Genomic DNA, 16,806 nt, shown 5'->3' on the forward strand with positions numbered 1-16,806 from the left:
TAATTGAAATGTTTAAAAGAGGGTGTATCCAGCGTGTGCCATGGAGGCGTTGCAGTGATTCAGAGCTGGATGCTAACCTCCACTCTATTCATGTCTCACCTCCGCCAACACCCCCCATTACCGGAGCAGGCAGGCTGCAGCTATCAGGGTTAAAGCACTCCAGCAGGCTGGCCTGCACGGTATTCAGTCGGACAGGATTTAAGGTGGGGGAAAGCCAAAGACACAGCAAGGTAGCGCTCACGCTAACTAGCTGTGATGGCCACCTACAAGTACAGATGCTAAAAAAGTTAGCTTGATGGTTCAATGTCGTGTGATTGGAGGAAATTGTTTCGTAATTCGTGTTTCCTCCTGTTCAGAAAAATTGTTTGCTTTTGCAGGACAAAATCCTTTTTCTCCACGAACAAATATTTGGTCTTAAAGGAAGAAAAAAATGGATTGGGATTTTCATATGAAAAAATTACCACAGAACCAACTGATCATTGGTTATTTGGACCATGCCGTCGATAAAAAGTCAACAGCTGCGACTGTTTTTTGGAACCAACCGATGGTGGCGTCACGCAGATACAGCGCGTGAATTTCTATGGCGTCCCAGTGTCACGCAACAAATGAGGATTAAAAAAAAAGAAGAAGAAAAAAAAAAGAAGCACTTCTTCATGTCAGCTCAACTTTAAATGTTTAAACGTGTCATTCAACCGCGCCTGAACTCTGAATGATCCTCGTGTGTTCAAGTTCGATGCTGCGGATTTACTGGCCAGACACTCATGAATCACTCCTCGCTACGTTTGGCGGGTTAAGTCTTTCTTATCTGAGTATTTATTTGTGTTGCCGATGGACAAGTGACAGTCTGACAAATATGGATCTGACCACTCCGGAGGCCATCATTCGTAACCGTGACAGACAAATGATAGCGATTGAAGAGCATCGCCACCGGGAACGCTGATTTACATTTTTCCTCCTCCTACTTCCCACCTCATAGGTAAAAGCTATAAATAAGTTCAAAGGAGTTGTGTATATTTCAGGAAATCTTTTTTTCTCCCACCGCTTATGATGTCATTTCTATGATAAACAGCCTGGCGCGCAATCTTTGGAAGGATGTGTTTTAGATGGAGGCTTCTTGGACCCACCATTCACCCACCATTAAGCGATGAGTCACGGCCCCTGAAGGCATAACTCACACTGCTCCTTTGTTATCAGCCCAACACACTCTTCCTGCATTCCTCTCAATAATAGGTGTGGTCATTTTAAATTGAGCATCAAAGTAATTGACGTGACGTTGACGGAGGAAAAACCGAGGTTACTGCTGGAGCGGTCTGATATATTCGGTTCAAAGGTTTTAAATTAGGATGCGGTCTGACAATATCTACAGAAGTATGGCTGGCATGTGTGTCTGAGCAGCCCCCGTTTGTTAGAGAAACACAAAGTTTAGCCCTGACCCAACCACCAGATACACATTTCATCTCTGAGCTGTGTTGGTGTCTCCTTAAAGCTCCAATGGGGGGGATATTTGTCTCCATCTTGTGGCCGTGAGCGTTATTACAACCCAACGCGCACGCGCTCGCGTCTCCGTCGGCGGTTACTGGGGTGGCTGTTGAATGAAGGATGTGAGAGGATTTGTTTAACTATCAGAATCAGATTCTATTTGCCAAGTCTAACAAAAAATATGATCACGTTTTAAGTTCGCAACTGGCGAACCGCGAGTAGCCGTAGATACGTACGCCCTCGACCGCGTGTGCTGTGAGAGTTTCATACGGCGGGGATGAGTTTTATTATCATGGTGAGAACTTCTTTACCCTTGAATGTAAGGGATTTTCATTGCCATAAGAAGTTGTACAGCTTTGAAGGCAGGATAAGAATCTCCTAAAAACTACAGAAACGTGGCGATGACCCTTCTTCAATGCTACATTTTTAGCAGCAGGTTTTGTTTTATTATGCACAAAAAAACTTGTCTTGCACTATTCCATTGAAGATACTTTGGCGCTACAATGACATCTTGGACGTAATTCTCGAAATATTTTTGGTGTGAGACATGCAGGCCTGTAGGAACGTCCCACCGGTGGTGGTTTCAGCCCACGTCATCAAGAAAAGAATGAATTCAACACTCGAAGGACCTCACCAAGGTACTTATCCTATTATCTCATGTTGTTTTTATAAGGCTACATTTGGTTTTGGGACATGTTTGAGCCAAGAGACCTCCTTAGAAGGATCATGTATTCCTGTCTTTTATCTGTTTTCAGTTTATATATTTTAGCTGTTTGTTTAAAGTAATAGAAATGTGATTAATTATACGAGTATTATTGATATTAAGATCTGTCTTGTGTGCTTCTGCTGGACAAATTGTTGTACTGTTGTACTGTTAACTGTGTACTGTCTGTTTACTCAGCTTGTTTGTCATCCAAAGCACGATGAATGAATTCTCTTTGAAAATATGCGCGTGCACACACACACACACACACACACACACACACACACACACACACACACACACACCAATGGAATGCTGTGATTCACACATAAACACTCAGTTTCATGTCAAATGTCAATAATCCAAAAAGTTGCCTGACTTTTTTTCCCCCTGCATGTGTGCATCTCTTTTGCAAGAACCAGTGCAGACAAAGAGCAGCTGCGTGTCTCCGCATGCAGAGTGCCAGAATTGTGGAAGCATTTCCTCCGTACGCCTACGAAGACATCAGATTTCAGGAGGATCGGCCAGCGTATGGACGATGAATAAATGGTTTGAGAAGTGGTTTTAACAATGCAAAGACTGTACATTGCACAAGATCTGCTGGGCCACCATTTTGCTGCAGTTCATCCCAGGACAATGCATGTGACTGTGTGAATGCACTGAGCTCAGAGGGGGTGGAACAAGGGAACAGTGGGCAGGGAGGCCTGACAGGAGGCCTGCTGTCAGCACTAATGTGCATCATGGCGCTGCTCGCCGGCCACAGAGCTGCTGGAGAAACAAATGGGACCGTTGAGGAGACACATTAATCAAAGATTCTAATAGCAAATTAACGACGTTGATCGAGCCTTCACAGGTCTCACTCACTTTAGTTAGGCTGACTCAGCAGGGCCTGCAGGCACAATGTGTGTGTGTGTGTGTGTATGTGTGTGTTGGGGGGGGGGGCGCATTATGCAGATGCCCTCAAGTTACTTTTTAGGGTCTTTTTTCAGGGGAAGGCTGCTGGGAGGACAAAAGCCAGCTACAGTTAGAAAGCAGGAATCTTATGAGTGAGTGAAGGTCTGACACATGCCTTTCATGTGGTATTTATAGAAGTGATGACATCTCTTTTTTGCTGTTGTTTTTTTTGATGGGATCTTGGAAAAAAACAAACAAAAAACCCCAAAACTCCTCCATTTCTTTACGGCATCTGTGACCGCATCGCACACGTTTAGATTCTTTCACCTCCATTCACTGAGCCTCCCACCAAGCTGTCTGAAGCGCCCCCCCCCCCCCCCCACACACACACACACACCCCCCGCCCCCCCCGGAGGCCCGCCTCACCCTGACAACCTCAGCTTTAGAGAAGGATCTGACCACATGAATCAATTATAACAACATGGAAGAAGTACAAGTTCAACTACGCTTTTATTCATTATTAATTTTGTTCTTTTTTGATGCCTTTCTTCTGTTTAGTCTGTCTTGAAACGCCTGCTCTACAAAAACATGAGTGACAAATCCTGTGACTACTTATGTCGAACCGGTTTTGTGCAGAAGAAAATGAACGGATTAAAATCCCGTGTCCTGTCTTTAAAAAGTCCAAAACATATATATTCTTGTTCCTATATTCATATAAATATGCTAATATTCTTGCACAATCCTATATTTTTTGGTTTTGTCCCAAAACCTTTACCAGACTTTAACCACAGCATTGTGAAGACTTTCCTAGAACCTTGTGTTTTCAACTGAGAATAAAAGGAACGTGGGTTGTGTTTACTTGAGGTTCTCCGGTTCCTGGACACTTGCAGGATTTTTGCTGGTATGTTTCATCGGCGCACTTTACACTTCCGTCCTGTGAATGTTTGTGATGTCACATCTCAAGCTGGGCGACTCAGATTTTCAGTGACCAGGTAGAGGAAAACAGAAATGACACTTCCATCAAAGATGAGCGCATCCTTTCAAACACACAAGATTATCAAGACTGAAGCTAAAAAAAAAAAAAAAATCCCACTGTAGGAACAAGAAGAACATCCTTTTATGTTTTAAACAATGGAACTTTGTTGCTGAACTCAATGTACAAACTTTATCTGAAGCCTAGTGTGAGGCCTCAGCCGTCTGTTGGTCAAATCGAGCCGCCTCTCTAAACCGGAGCTCCATCTTTGTTTCCAGGGATAGAGTCTGCAGTGTTGAGCTGCAGTGGCGTCGTAATGAGAGAGCATCTTGTGCTTCAAAAAGAAGAGGAGCCTCAGATCGCCGTTGGAGAGAAGACTGTGGATTTTTGTGTCATTTCATCATCGCTTCGCAACGTCAACATAAGAGGTCTTTGAGGGATGACAACAGTAAACGGCTAAACCAGTTCCAGGGTGCACACGGGCACCTAAGCACTGTCGGGCCGGGGGGACCGGCTTTGACGTTCAGATCTGCTCCCTCAAATCGGCTGCACGGATGAGACGTCTCTCTTCATACATTCAAAGAAGCAAAGTTGTTGAGACGGAAGTTTGACAAAACTGAGAGTTTAGGGGGAATCGTGGTCAAGGCCTGACGGGGGGGGGGGGGGGGGGGTGAGAGAGGAGACCAGCGAGGGCGTTACGACTTTGATGACACCACTCAGAGACTAAATGACAATCAGTCCCACTAAGCTGATCACAAACACCAAAGTCTTCTGTTACATGAGTCTGTGTGTGCTCGCTGGTGGGGGTTTTCTTTCTTTCTTTCTTTCTTTCTTTCTTTCTTTCTTTCTTCAAATTTAGCATTTTTCACATTTGTTGCTCTTATTAGTTCTCTTTTTTCTCTTAATATCCACATTCCTTTTTTTCTCTTCATTAAAAACACGTAAAAAAAAAAGAAAAGAAAAGAAGATATCAGAATATTTGATCAAGAGTCTGCCTTTGTGTTGATCGTCGCATCTTTAACTCTCTGTGGTTTGCAAAAAAATAAACTCGCTATCCTGCATTCAGCTGAACTAAACTCAACCAAACCTTCTCCGACGGACTGACTCGCTCCGTTACGTGACGCCAGGCTTTGGTCGATGAAGAGTCAGAATATATCTTTGCCATCTTATCTTCGTCAAAACCAACTATTTTAACCCCTGGGAGCTTTTGAGGGTTTTATTCTAGGTACTCAATGAAATCTGAGCATGATTTCTCTGTTGGGAGCGTTCATGTGTCTCCTCGGGTTCATGGGGCATGAGCTGATATTAAATTAGTTACTTTTTCCCCCATTCAATTGTCAACTTTAATCTTGTTTTAATTTAAAAAAAAAAACGTGTAAAATTCTCACTCTCACTGTCCATTTTACATTTCGTCACAGAAATCTTAACGTGTGTTCAACAGATGTTTTTAGTCGAGTTTATGTTGAAATAAAAACTCAAAATTTTCTTACGATGATCCGTTTCTCCCTCCCCCCCCTCTCTTTGTATTGGATTCTTTTTAATCAACAAGTGCTGCTCTCCTTTCACTTTGTTTCTGACGTTCATAACGAGCCAGCACGTCTCTGAGGGGACGCCGGGGGACTGGAGACCTCCAGACGCGGGTGTGGGGGGCAGAGAAGAAACAGAATATGTCAAATGTGCAGAAGTCAAGGAAGTTGCATTTAAGGAAAGTGAGTCTGTGTGTGTGTGTGTGTGTGTGTGTGAGTGTGTGTGTGTGAGACTGACAGTGTCCTAAACACAACAGCTGGTTGCACTGAATAAACATTACAGACTGTGAGAAAGGAGATTATATATTATCAGTGTCTTTCAGGAGCGACACCAGGATTATGAAAGAAGCCGAGCTGTGAATCTGCAGGAGAACAATGCAGTCAGCTGCTCCTGACACGTTCAGACAAAAACAAGGCAGCACAGTCTCTCTCTCTCTCTCTCTGTCTGTCTATCACTCTCTCTGTCTCTCTGTCTCTCTCTCTCTCTCTCCCCGGCTGCTGATCCAATTCTTATCCGCTGAATATTCAGCTTTTTAAAGACGCATAAGCCTCTATCAGAATTCAACATAAACACACACACACACACACACACACACACACACACACACACACACACACATTCATATGTGTATATTTCTCAAAAGAAACAATCAGAGGTAAAATCATTTCGGAAGAGCAACGCCATTAGCATAAAGTCAACCTGGCTGTTAATTAAATCAGTTAAAGTTAAACAAGGCTTCCCTACTTGTTGCTGCTACTAAAACCCCAGGGGACGCCTGTTAATTAATAACGGCAATGGAACTGATTAAAGTAATATTTGTCCCATCACACAACCTGTAATATCACCTCCAGAGCGGGGGGGGGGGGGGGGGGGCTTTGGCGGTGCATCATCCCTGGCTAGTTTCATCATGCTGCTCCAGATTGATAGCCTTTCACGGAGCCTTTGTGGTCCCAGAACAATAGGAAATGAGCGGGAGGCCTCCGTGTGTCACATGTGGTGCCTTTGATTAACATACTAGACTTGTTCGTGTGACAGGATCTCAGGGTGAAGCAAGAAGACCCCCCAAAAAAAGTGCCACAGGCCAGGAGGGGGGGACAAAACGGTTTCATTTGAGGGGAATGGTGGAAGAAGTGCTGGAGTCCGTGAACAAACGTAGAGGATAGTAAAACTCTGCGTTCAATATTCCACCGGATTAAAGGTGGAGTTTATGTAAAAGTACTCCTGATTTTTGTGTATTCCACTGCTCCAGCGTGTTCAACACCACTGACCTCTAAAGGTCGTCCAGGATATTTTGGCTCAGATTATTTATCTATTTTTTTTACCGTGTTTTACCTTTGACTATCCAGACAAATGTGATGGAGTAAAAGTACAAACCTAGTACATACATGGGTACTGTCATACTTCCACCATTGCTTTCTACAGCACAGCGGTTGGAGGGAGCACACTTTTTAAACTAGTGCTCTGGTAAAACCTCAGTGTTCAAAGTTCTACTGCAGTAAAATTTGACATGCGTTGAAGTATCAAAAGTAAAAAAACACACACGATCTCTGTGTTTTCCAGTGCGTGGGAGCCTTCGCCAACCTGGTCGCTGACCTTTAAAGGTCACGCGGGTTATTTTGGATCTGATTACATTCTCTTGATTCTGGAGTTTTGGAGGCATCGTTTCACTTTCAAACTCTGTGACTCAAATGAAGGCAAGTGGCGCTGAAAGTAAAACTTCGCTTTCCACCCGCTGGTGGAGTACTGGTGTAGAGCAACTGGTTACCACTCGTGATCTCGCTGAACTTTGACAGGATAAAAACGTTGACTGTGGTTTAACGTAACACTTTGACGTGTTTATTCGTGGGTTTCATGGAGTCCACGTTCATCGTTGCGTTCTGATGACGCCGCCTTGTCAAACCTGCAGATCTGCTTTTTTTTTTGTTGTTAAAAACAACAACAACAAAAAAGAAGCAGAAGAAGAAGTGAAGTAATTAGTTTGATTTGTCCTTCACAACTTTGGCCGCGAAGAGAGTTTGGAAAGTGAGTCTCCCTTCATTCTTCTCCCACGCCGGCCCGATCCTGAGACACTCCGGCCCCTCGGCGCGTGTCAGACGAGTGTACGCCCAAGTGTATTTGCACTGATTGTCTCATGTGTGGCTCTCAGCTGCCTGGTGGTGCTGCTTCAAGGGTGGAGGAGGGGCTGCTTTCATCTGTTTATACAGTAGCTGGGAGTCTTCACCCCACAGAAATCGAGGTAAAACTCTCAACAAGGCGAGTCACTTAGTGCCCGAGTTTCTCTTGGCTGTAAACACCCTTAAAACATGAGCCGCAGGAGCACAAGACGGTTTGATCTCTTTAGTATTCAAACAAAACATCGACTCCTGTTACGCTCTCATCAAAACCACAAGACGTGAAACTGGGATTGAAAAAAACAAAACAAAACAAAAAAAAAACTGACCTGCTTTTGACTGCTTTGGCGCGTTTTCAAGCGTCAACTAGGAGGAAACCTGACATTTGTCATGACTCAACCAACCTGCTTCTGCAAAAAAAAAAAAAAAAACAACCCCAAAAAAACCAAAAACCTCATGTAACTGTGAAAAGTTTGAGGCTCCCCTCCCCCACCTCCACATGGTAGCTGATGCATGGGAGCGTGGAAGAAGAAGGGCAGCACTTGTAGGTAGGTTCAGGGTTCAGGGCAGCAAACTGAAGTGACTGTGTGGATGATTAGACACATTCAAACAGAAGCATCCAAAAAAAAAAAAAACACACACACAAAAAAAAGCAATCATATCAGCTTAAACTATAAAACTATGTTCCACTTTAAGTTTTGTAGAGTTTTCAGTGAGAGCAGCTCAGCCATGGAACAGCCTGCCAACACTTAGGGACTCTGTTCATTCATAATTAATTTTAAAAAATGGTTAAAAGACAATCAAGTGTGTTTAAATACTTGTGTATTGGTAGTATTTCATGTCTAAGTACGCTCTGCTTCAACATACTTTTTTTAGAAAAAAAAAAGATTGCGTTATATTTTGTCTTTTGTAGCCGTTGAAAATGAACAATGGTGGCTAAAGTGGTTCAAAAAGAACACAAATATAAGCAGTCCCTGTATTGATGAGTAGAATAAATAATGAATAACATTTTAAAAAAAAAAAGAAGCAACATAACGTTTAAAATTTATTGGAGTTTAAAAAAAAAACATAATCACGTGTTATCCGTGCTAATCATTTTCTGTTATTCATGACCATGTGACTGTTTGGGGGTGGTGTGTGTGTGTGTGTGTGTGTATGTGTGTGTGTGGGGGGGGGTTGTTAATGTGTGTCCCCCCCCCCCCCCGTGCACGCGCCCCATCTTCACCCCTCGTAAGAGGAGGGAGGGGGCGAGCGAGCGCGCGCCCAGCGAGCCCAGCCAGTCCCAAGAGCTCAACAGCTGCAACAGTGAGGAGGATTGACTCGACAAGTCCAACAAATATGATTCCCTACATTCAAACCCTTGAATAGGTGAGTCGAGCTCCTCCACCAGTAGCACCAGTAGCACCAGCAGCGACGCTGGGAAATGAAGAAGCAGCCCCACAACTAAATCCTGTCGCTCGTTATCACTATCAGTCGCGTTATTATGCCGGAAACTCTCCGTACTTGGTAGGTATTGTTGGTGAGTTTCTACCGTTTTTTTGGAGGGGGGGGGGGGTTGTTTCTCGAAGACAACGGAAAAGCGGCGTCGGTGGCTGTTGATCACCAGCGACTCGTTGTTGACGGTAACTGGTCCGAAAACTGGCGTTAAACTAACCAATTAGCGACCACAACGTTTGCTTGGTGATGTCACGACGGGCTCGGTTTTTTTTTTGTTGCTAAAAAAGTTTTTTTTTTTTAGTTTTTTTTTTTTTTTTTTAGCTCAACCTTGTGAATCAAACCAGGCGACGCGAAACTGATTGAAAGTGTTCTGGGTTCCTCTTATGAAGCGCGTATAGAACCGTAATAGCTCTTCAGTCCAATGAACGGAGAACCCAGCCGGGTTCTGGTCTGCTTGAGCTCGTGTTGTTTAAACAAACAAACAAATATGTAAACAAACAAACAAACAAATCGCAGCTCGCGACCCCGCGTACACGTTAAAAGTTGTGTTTGAGTCGTCCTCGAATTACAAGGTGGCTGCTTCCACACAAAGCATGCATGTGCTGCTTTAGACACACACACACACACACAACAATCTCTGGGTGCTTGAGGACAAATGTGAGTGTGTGTGCTCACCTGGGAGAGTCTAACCTTTTTAATAAACTCATTAATTATCGGTATTAATTCGGTACCTGCATCAACACCCCTATCACTGAGGAGGAGGAGGAGGTTCCCTTCACTGGCAGTTGGGATTTCCCAGAACTTTAGAGTGACACTCCCCGTTGTTGTCACTGTGGGTTTATTGATGTGAGTGTTGATTTGATACATTTATCATGGCTGCCCTTATTTAATCTGCTTTAATTCTTTGTCCATTCCCTTATTGGTTCCTGATCTGTTTTTAGTGTGTGTGTGTGTGTGTGTGTGTGTGTGTGTGTGTGTGTGTGTGTGTAAAAAAAAAAAAAGATGAAGGTCACATGATTTTTGAAAAACTTTTTCTTTTAATCCCAAGATCTGTAAAAGTAATTAAATCCAGAAATTAGAGAGAGGTCAGAAGATGTAGTTTTACAAGTTTTAATTATCATTTATTTACATGAATACAGGTGCGTATTAGTGTATTCGTTGAAGGAGTCGCAGTACAGTTACTCTTAATGATGGCAGTTTGCAATATAATGAGCCAATCATGAGACTACGACACTGGTTGTCCACAGAAGTCCGTGTGTCACTAAAATTCAAACATAAACCAGAGTCAAGTGAACATTTTTACAATACAGTCGTCAAAATGGTGTTCCTCTGAATCGTTTAAATGATTAGCAATCACAAAAAAGCCCCAACTGCTGTTTCTGTAGTATTTGTTGAGTACTAATCAAAGCACTACTAGCATTGTTTTCAGCACTTTTATCATGGCCTGTGCTGACATTGATTAGTCGTGCAGCCCTGGTGTGTGCTGTATCAAACTGAGTAGTTTTTGATGATTTTAGTCCGATTTTTTTCAGGTGTAAACGGACATGTCAGAGGGTATAAATGTAACTGAACCTGTCCACAGCTTTTTCAGGCGTTTATTATCTCTGGAAACGTTAAAATAAATGACATCGCTCCTCGTCTTTGCCTTTTTTCAATGGCGGAGACGTTTGACGGCGCCGTCCTGCAAGGAGAAACCGTCGATAAAACACGGCGGCATTAGTGAAAGGAGTCGAGCGGGTCGGAGGTTCCCGAAGTCCCTGAAGTCTCAGTTCTCCGTTTTCGTTCCTTCTTACTTGCTTCGTATAGACAAAAGCGATGCAGCATCATACAGCAGCTCTGTGTCGCTGGGTCGTGCTCAGTCAGCCTCTTCACTTTCACGACTAATCAATCCCCCCCCCAGAAAAATGTTTAAAAAAAACTTCAATGAAAATGAGCCGTTTCCCAGAACCTGAAGCCGCAGCTTCCAAAGACGGATAACACACACATAGTTGATGTTTGATTTTTTTTTTTTTAATTATTTTTTGGTTAATAGTACTTGTCTCCCCGCCAGCAGCCGATGCACAAAAATACCTGTCGAAGTGGCAGAGCGCGGCTGCTCCTTTTTTGTTTTCCTCTGTATTCGCCTCCACTTGCGTGGTCTTTCTAACTTGCCGGTCCAGTTCCTCCACCCTTGAGCTGATCCAACTGCTGCAGTCCTGCAGCTCACTTAGGAGCATTTGTTGATTTGAATTTAGGTTTCAGTGACGGCTCGAGTGCGAGACCTTCCACTGCAACAGATTAACACTCTTCAAACACATTCGTCCACGAATGTAATGTTTTTTTTTAATGTTTTTCTTTTTCGAGACGCGTGTCTCCTGTTTCCTGATCAGATCAAGAAAATAATAGCAGAAATGTTATTGTGGACGCGACTTGAGGGGCAGTGAGAATTCTACAGTTTCTGGTCTTATACTAGGCCATAGCTGGGTCGGGTACCACGTTACTTTCCTTTTGTGAAATGTAGGACAACTTTGCTGTGGTTTCTGTGTAGTAGCACCTTCAGATGGGTCGATAAGTGACGCTAAGAAGGAAAACCAACATGAAACGCGCCAGGAAGTTTGAGAACGAAGAGCCTCAGCTGTGTGAATGCTGCAGAGAGGAACAGCTATCAAGACTCGGAGGGATGATTACTTTTCTTTTCCTTTCACTGATTTCCTTATTTGGCGTTCTGGAGAACGCTGACTAACGTTTGGCCAACAGCTGAATTAAGAGGGCAAAGGTCATCGTATATGATTCACATCCTTTAACACACTGAAACTGAATTCTTTACTTTCACTTAATTATTGAGGCTTTGACTACTTTAAGATGCCAACAACAATGGAGGTGCAAGAGGAAATGATACGCGTGCTACGATGGCCTCCAACACTTATGGGAGAATCTGTAGATGTGTAAAGGCAGCCCTCTGTCACATGATCCAAACACCAAATAAGGGAATTGTTGGTTTTTGTTGCCCCCCCCCCCCCCCCCCTCCCAAGAGTGTTCACTCACTCCTCCTGTAGAGCTCCAGAAACTTGTTGAATCCTTCTAGATGCACTGAAGCTGTACTGGAGGCTGTCGGTTTTTCCTCTAATTTGTCGCTTGTCTGTTTGTGACAGTACTTTTTTTAAAGGATGTTAAATCCTGACCGCTCAAAAAAAACAAAACAAAAAAACAACAACAAAAAAAATAAAAGGTCCCTGAAAATAGAGGAAATGAGTCGCCTGTGCAGTTGATTGCTAAAAAGATACATTTCCTGTTTCAGTTTACGGGAAGTCAATTCTGTTTGAACTGATTTTGTTGAAGTCAGCTTGTGGCCACGCGATGCTGTTAAATTAGAAACTCATTTTTCTTCTTGTTGGCAGGTTCCCACTCATCTGGAGAGTGCGTTGAGCGTTGCTGCTCCACCTTCAGAGGACCATGCCGACTCACTCCCTGCTGCCGTTTGTGGAGAGTCCAGACGGACCTGCCCAAGACAGCCTGACCAGTAGCAGCGCCAGCACCCCGGGACCCGGCTCCAGCATGACCCCCCACACCACCTTCCCAGGCAAGGCTGCGCTGCAGTCTGAAGGGAACATTCCACTCTCCTGTATGTTCTGTGATCAGACTTTCTCTTATCCGGATGAGTTGGGACCCCACGTGTTAACGCAGCACCCCACCACTTTCTCTGAGCCAGCTGTGCTCAGAGTGGAAGCCGAATTCAGGATCCCGGGAGATAGAACCCGACCCAAACCCAGCAGCCTCCCGACTGAAAAAGAGGAGGTCCACAGCTGTATTGTGTGTGGCCAGGTATTGCAAGACGCCGGCGAGCTGGAAACCCACTTGAGGAAGCACAAGGACTACTTCACCTACTGCTGTAATGTCTGTGGACGGCGCTTCAGAGAACCGTGGTTTCTCAAGAACCACATGAAGATGCATGTGAAGCCAGGAGTGAAGAGCAAGGCCCAGCAGGAGCTAGAAACCCCAGCCACCGTCAACGGGGTAGTCCAAGACCCTGTTTCAGAGCCTGTGGTCACTGCTTACAAAATGTGCATGGTTTGTGGGTTTTTCTTCCCTGACCAGGAAAGCTTAGTAGAACATAGTAAAGTACATAATCGAGAAGTGGAACCTGGCAACGATGGAGAGACAGAGAACATGGATGGCACTTTAACCAAACAGACATTTCTTCACGGTCTCAATCTTCTGCCTTGTTCTAGTGGAAAGAGTGTGCAGCCTGAGAGATCATCAAAGTGGATTCCTCAGCTTGACCCTTACAACACATACCAGGCCTGGCAGCTTGCTACGAAGGGCAAGGTAGCAGTCGGCCCGACGAATACGAAAGATGTGGGCCAAGAGGCCAGCACAGATAACGAAGACTGTGGCTCTGATAAGGAGGAGCTGAATAATATCTGGTCTGAGGGTCAAGGAGACAAAGCTGTAAAAGAGGTTACGGGGAGAGAGCTCCGATCTCAGCAGCAGGCTGCAGCGCCAGACAACCCAGAAGCGAGACCACTGCGCCGGTCTCTAATGCAAAAAAATAAAGAGAGGCCAACCACTTGTGAGGACTGCAACAGAACTTTCAGAACCTACCACCAGTTAGTGCTCCACTCCAGGGTGCACAAGCGCGAGAGAGTTGGAGAGGAGAGCCCGACTTCCTCTGTCGATGGGAAGCTGTCGAGGCCGAGCTCGGTGGACCACGCGGAGGAGGGCCCCGAGGAGGGGTTTGAGGACACGGCAATGATGGAAACCTTCAGTACAGGTACATTCACTCACATCGCCTCCACCGGGAGGTTCGTCATGGCCTGAGACAAATTCATTTACCTCGTTGACTTTTTTTTTTTGGTCTTCCAGGTGAAGATGGTTTAGATCGATCAAAAGTCAGATCTAAAGGATGCAGCTACTGTGGCAAGTCCTTCCGCTCGAGCTACTACCTCACTGTTCACCTGAGAACTCACACAGGTATATTTTCCAATTATTTATTCATGAACCTATTTTCTAATTTAAAGTAGTAGCTCACCCACAAAAAAAGTATCTTTGCATCGAGTTGAGACATTTTTTTTCCTCTTCCCTCATCACTTCTTCGTGACTGTAGAAGGCAGTTTTTTTGCTGGCATTGACATGTTTGTGGATAAGTGAGCGTGTGGCTGGAGAAGGGAGACCTGGATTGTGTCTGCCGATGCTCTCGACAGTGGGTGAAGAGAGATTTGTGGGGCGGCTTTGTTGTTTTTGCCGTTAGCTTCAAGCTTCATATACATGGCTGGCTCTTGCTGCATGCTGAATTGACAATGAAAGAGGATGCAGGAGGAAGAGGTGTTTTTGTGAGCTCAAGACAAAAAAAAAATTAGTGACTTAAAAGACAAAATGCACCTTTTTTTTTTTGCATGAAAACTATCACCATACGCAGTGGTCTAATCATGTGGTGTGTCGCTCGCCTCGCTCTGTGTTTCAGGTGAAAAACCCTACAAGTGTGCCTACTGCGACTATGCTGCAGCCCAGAAGACCTCCCTGAAATATCACCTGGATCGCCGTCACAAGGACAAACCCTACATGGAGATCCCCGTCAGACCGGCGGCTTCCACGCCGTCTCCAACTGACAGGAAACATGGGAACGACAATGAGAATCAAATCCAGAATAGTTTCAAACTCTGGGTTCCTCGACCCACACTGTGCGCCAATGGACCAGCTGAAGACAGATTAGATAGCAAAGATAGTGAGCTCAACAAACCACTCGTCCAGATGAACACTGAGTATGAGAAATTAATCGCCACGTCTGCTTACTCCCCGACTGACAATGTGCCCATAAAGTGCCCTGTACCTGTTAACCTGAAGATGGAGAAGGAGATAAAAGAAGAGAACTCTGAGGCCCCATTAAATTTGTCCTTAAAAGTGTCTCTGTCCATCCGTGCCAGTGCAGAACCCAGAAACGCATTAATTCCAACTGCCTGCTCATTCTGTGCGTATAAAACCGTCTATCCAGAGGTTCTGATTATGCACAAACGGCTGACTCATAAAGACAAATCAGACAGTTCCAAAAAGAATGGGTACACGGGCGGTTGGAGGCAGAAACGCTTCACCGGCTGCCCCCCTGCGCTTGATGGAAAAGATGTCTCTCCTCTTCCAATGATTGACCGGCGCCACCCTCGTCGGACAAAGTCTCCGACCCCTCAACCTTCAAAACCCCAAGAAAAGACTCCAGCTAACCCACCTCACGGTCCTAAACAGCGGTCCCCTAGCCGTGCGCCGCCACCTGATGTCCACGAAGGCCCGCGTCATAGACAGAGCAGTGATTCACACGCCGGTCAGGAGTCCTCGAGGTACACGGAGCTCATGAGGAAATCCACCCCGGGCAGCAAGTATGTCATGGACAGACCGGCCCCTGTGGACAGAGTGGGGATCGGAGAGAGGTGTTACCCTGCGAGGAGTGGCGTCATCTGGCCCTCAGACGCTGCCAGGCTGTGTCTGTCCACCCGATTTGGGAACCTCCCTCAGATGGATTTTGGCGAACCTTCCAGCAAGAGGTTAAAATACTCTCTGTCTGGAGGGAGGGAAGCTGACGCCAGTGAGGTGGCTGGCTTTAGAGCGCCAGCCGGGGAGGGAACCAACAGGCTGCTCATCTCAGGGAGGAGTATGAAAACCCCATCACAGGGGTTGTGTCCACCCACGCTCTCTGAGGCTCTGGGGCCTTCGAAGACCACGTCTGCAGCTATCGGAGGAGGTTTGGACTCTGAGTGGAGCATGAGGAACCTCCTGTGCTCCTACACACCCAACGACCTGGCGGCGTTCTATCACAGCACACCGGCAAACACGAGTCACGGTGGGCTGGGCAACCCAAGAGCAGGTACGTAGGCCAGCGGGCTCGGGGTCGAAAGTGTCACAATTCAAACTAGGCTTCTTTGTGTCGGCGGTCAGGATTTAACATGAAAAGATGTTTTTCCTCAGGGGGCAGAACTCTGCTGTACCAACACTTACCGCCTTTGCCCACCCTGCAGAGGAGAGACCCCCCAGGCCCATTCACTAATCAACGATATGGGACCTCTGATAAAACTACCTAAGTGGCACCGAGGTAAAAGCTTGAAAACAGTTTTGAAAGTACATCATGTAGGGTTTCTTTTTGATTTTTAAACCCTACAAACTCAAAATCTATGAAAATGTTTACCTGGTACTTGATAAGATAATTTTTTTTTTTTTTTTTTTTTACATCTCTTGACTTGAACTGTGCTGCTACCTTATTTTGGAGAACTTCTGGGAAAAGTTTAATGAAAGGAGAGAGTGGATTTGTGCCGAAGTCGTATCTATGCTCTCCCCCTGTTTTTTTTTTGTTGTTGTTTTTTTTTTTTTTTAATAGAAGAATTGTCTATCATTTATATTTCAGGGCTTTTGGTGTATATTTTCTTTCTCTGAATGGAAAAAAACAAAAACGCAGATCATCTGTCTTTAAAAAATGTTCCACTGGTGTGCACTGATCTGTCTTTCCGCTCAAATTTGACCCACACTAAAGCTCAGATGCTGAGGGCGTTTATGACGCAACTGTAAAAATTGTTAGCTTTCAGTCCATAAAAGTTGAATTAAGTGAGGACATAACTAACAGAATTTGTGCGAAACACTGCTGCTGCTTCATTTACTGTGAATGCTCAGGCAGCCGTGGAGCACTGGTCTATGTTTTCCTTTTCCAAAGCACTGAGGGGTGAGGG

The 16,806-nt window shown here is 45.0% G+C and overlaps 1 protein-coding gene across 2 annotated transcripts; it reads left to right on the forward strand.

Moving 5' to 3' along the window:
• The first annotated feature begins 8,906 nt into the window (after positions 1 to 8,906).
• znf217 (zinc finger protein 217) lies at positions 8,907 to 16,467 on the forward strand. 2 transcript variants are annotated; one of them, XM_086212542.1, is made up of 5 exons: positions 8,907 to 9,055; positions 12,502 to 13,874; positions 13,967 to 14,074; positions 14,565 to 15,953; positions 16,055 to 16,467. In XM_086212542.1, exons 2-5 carry the CDS (start codon positions 12,557 to 12,559, stop codon positions 16,165 to 16,167), a joined length of 2,928 nt encoding a protein of 975 aa, XP_086068668.1. In that variant the 5' UTR covers positions 8,907 to 9,055; positions 12,502 to 12,556; the 3' UTR covers positions 16,168 to 16,467. The 2 variants fall into 2 exon arrangements, with proteins under 2 accessions (XP_086068668.1, XP_086068669.1); XM_086212543.1 differs by lacking the exon at positions 8,907 to 9,055 and adding an exon at positions 9,083 to 9,193.
• Positions 16,468 to 16,806: the final 339 nt, after the last annotated feature.

The sequence above is a fragment of the Aulostomus chinensis genome, chromosome 9, assembly GCF_037954235.1.
Source record: "Aulostomus chinensis isolate RoL2024-O1b breed Wild chromosome 9, RoL_Achi_v1.0, whole genome shotgun sequence".
Lineage (NCBI taxonomy): Eukaryota > Metazoa > Chordata > Actinopteri > Syngnathiformes > Aulostomidae > Aulostomus > Aulostomus chinensis.

What these genes read in the sequence shown, in the direction of transcription:
- znf217 (XM_086212542.1), top strand. Translation starts at nt 12,557, where the DNA reads ATGCCGACTCACTCCCTGCTGCCGTTTGTGGAGAGTCCAGACGGACCT. An exon ending in GATGGAAACCTTCAGTACAG is followed by an intron (nt 13,875 to 13,966) that starts GTACATTCACTC and finishes TTGGTCTTCCAG; the next exon opens with GTGAAGATGGTTTAGATCGA. An exon ending in TCACCTGAGAACTCACACAG is followed by an intron (nt 14,075 to 14,564) that starts GTATATTTTCCA and finishes TCTGTGTTTCAG; the next exon opens with GTGAAAAACCCTACAAGTGT.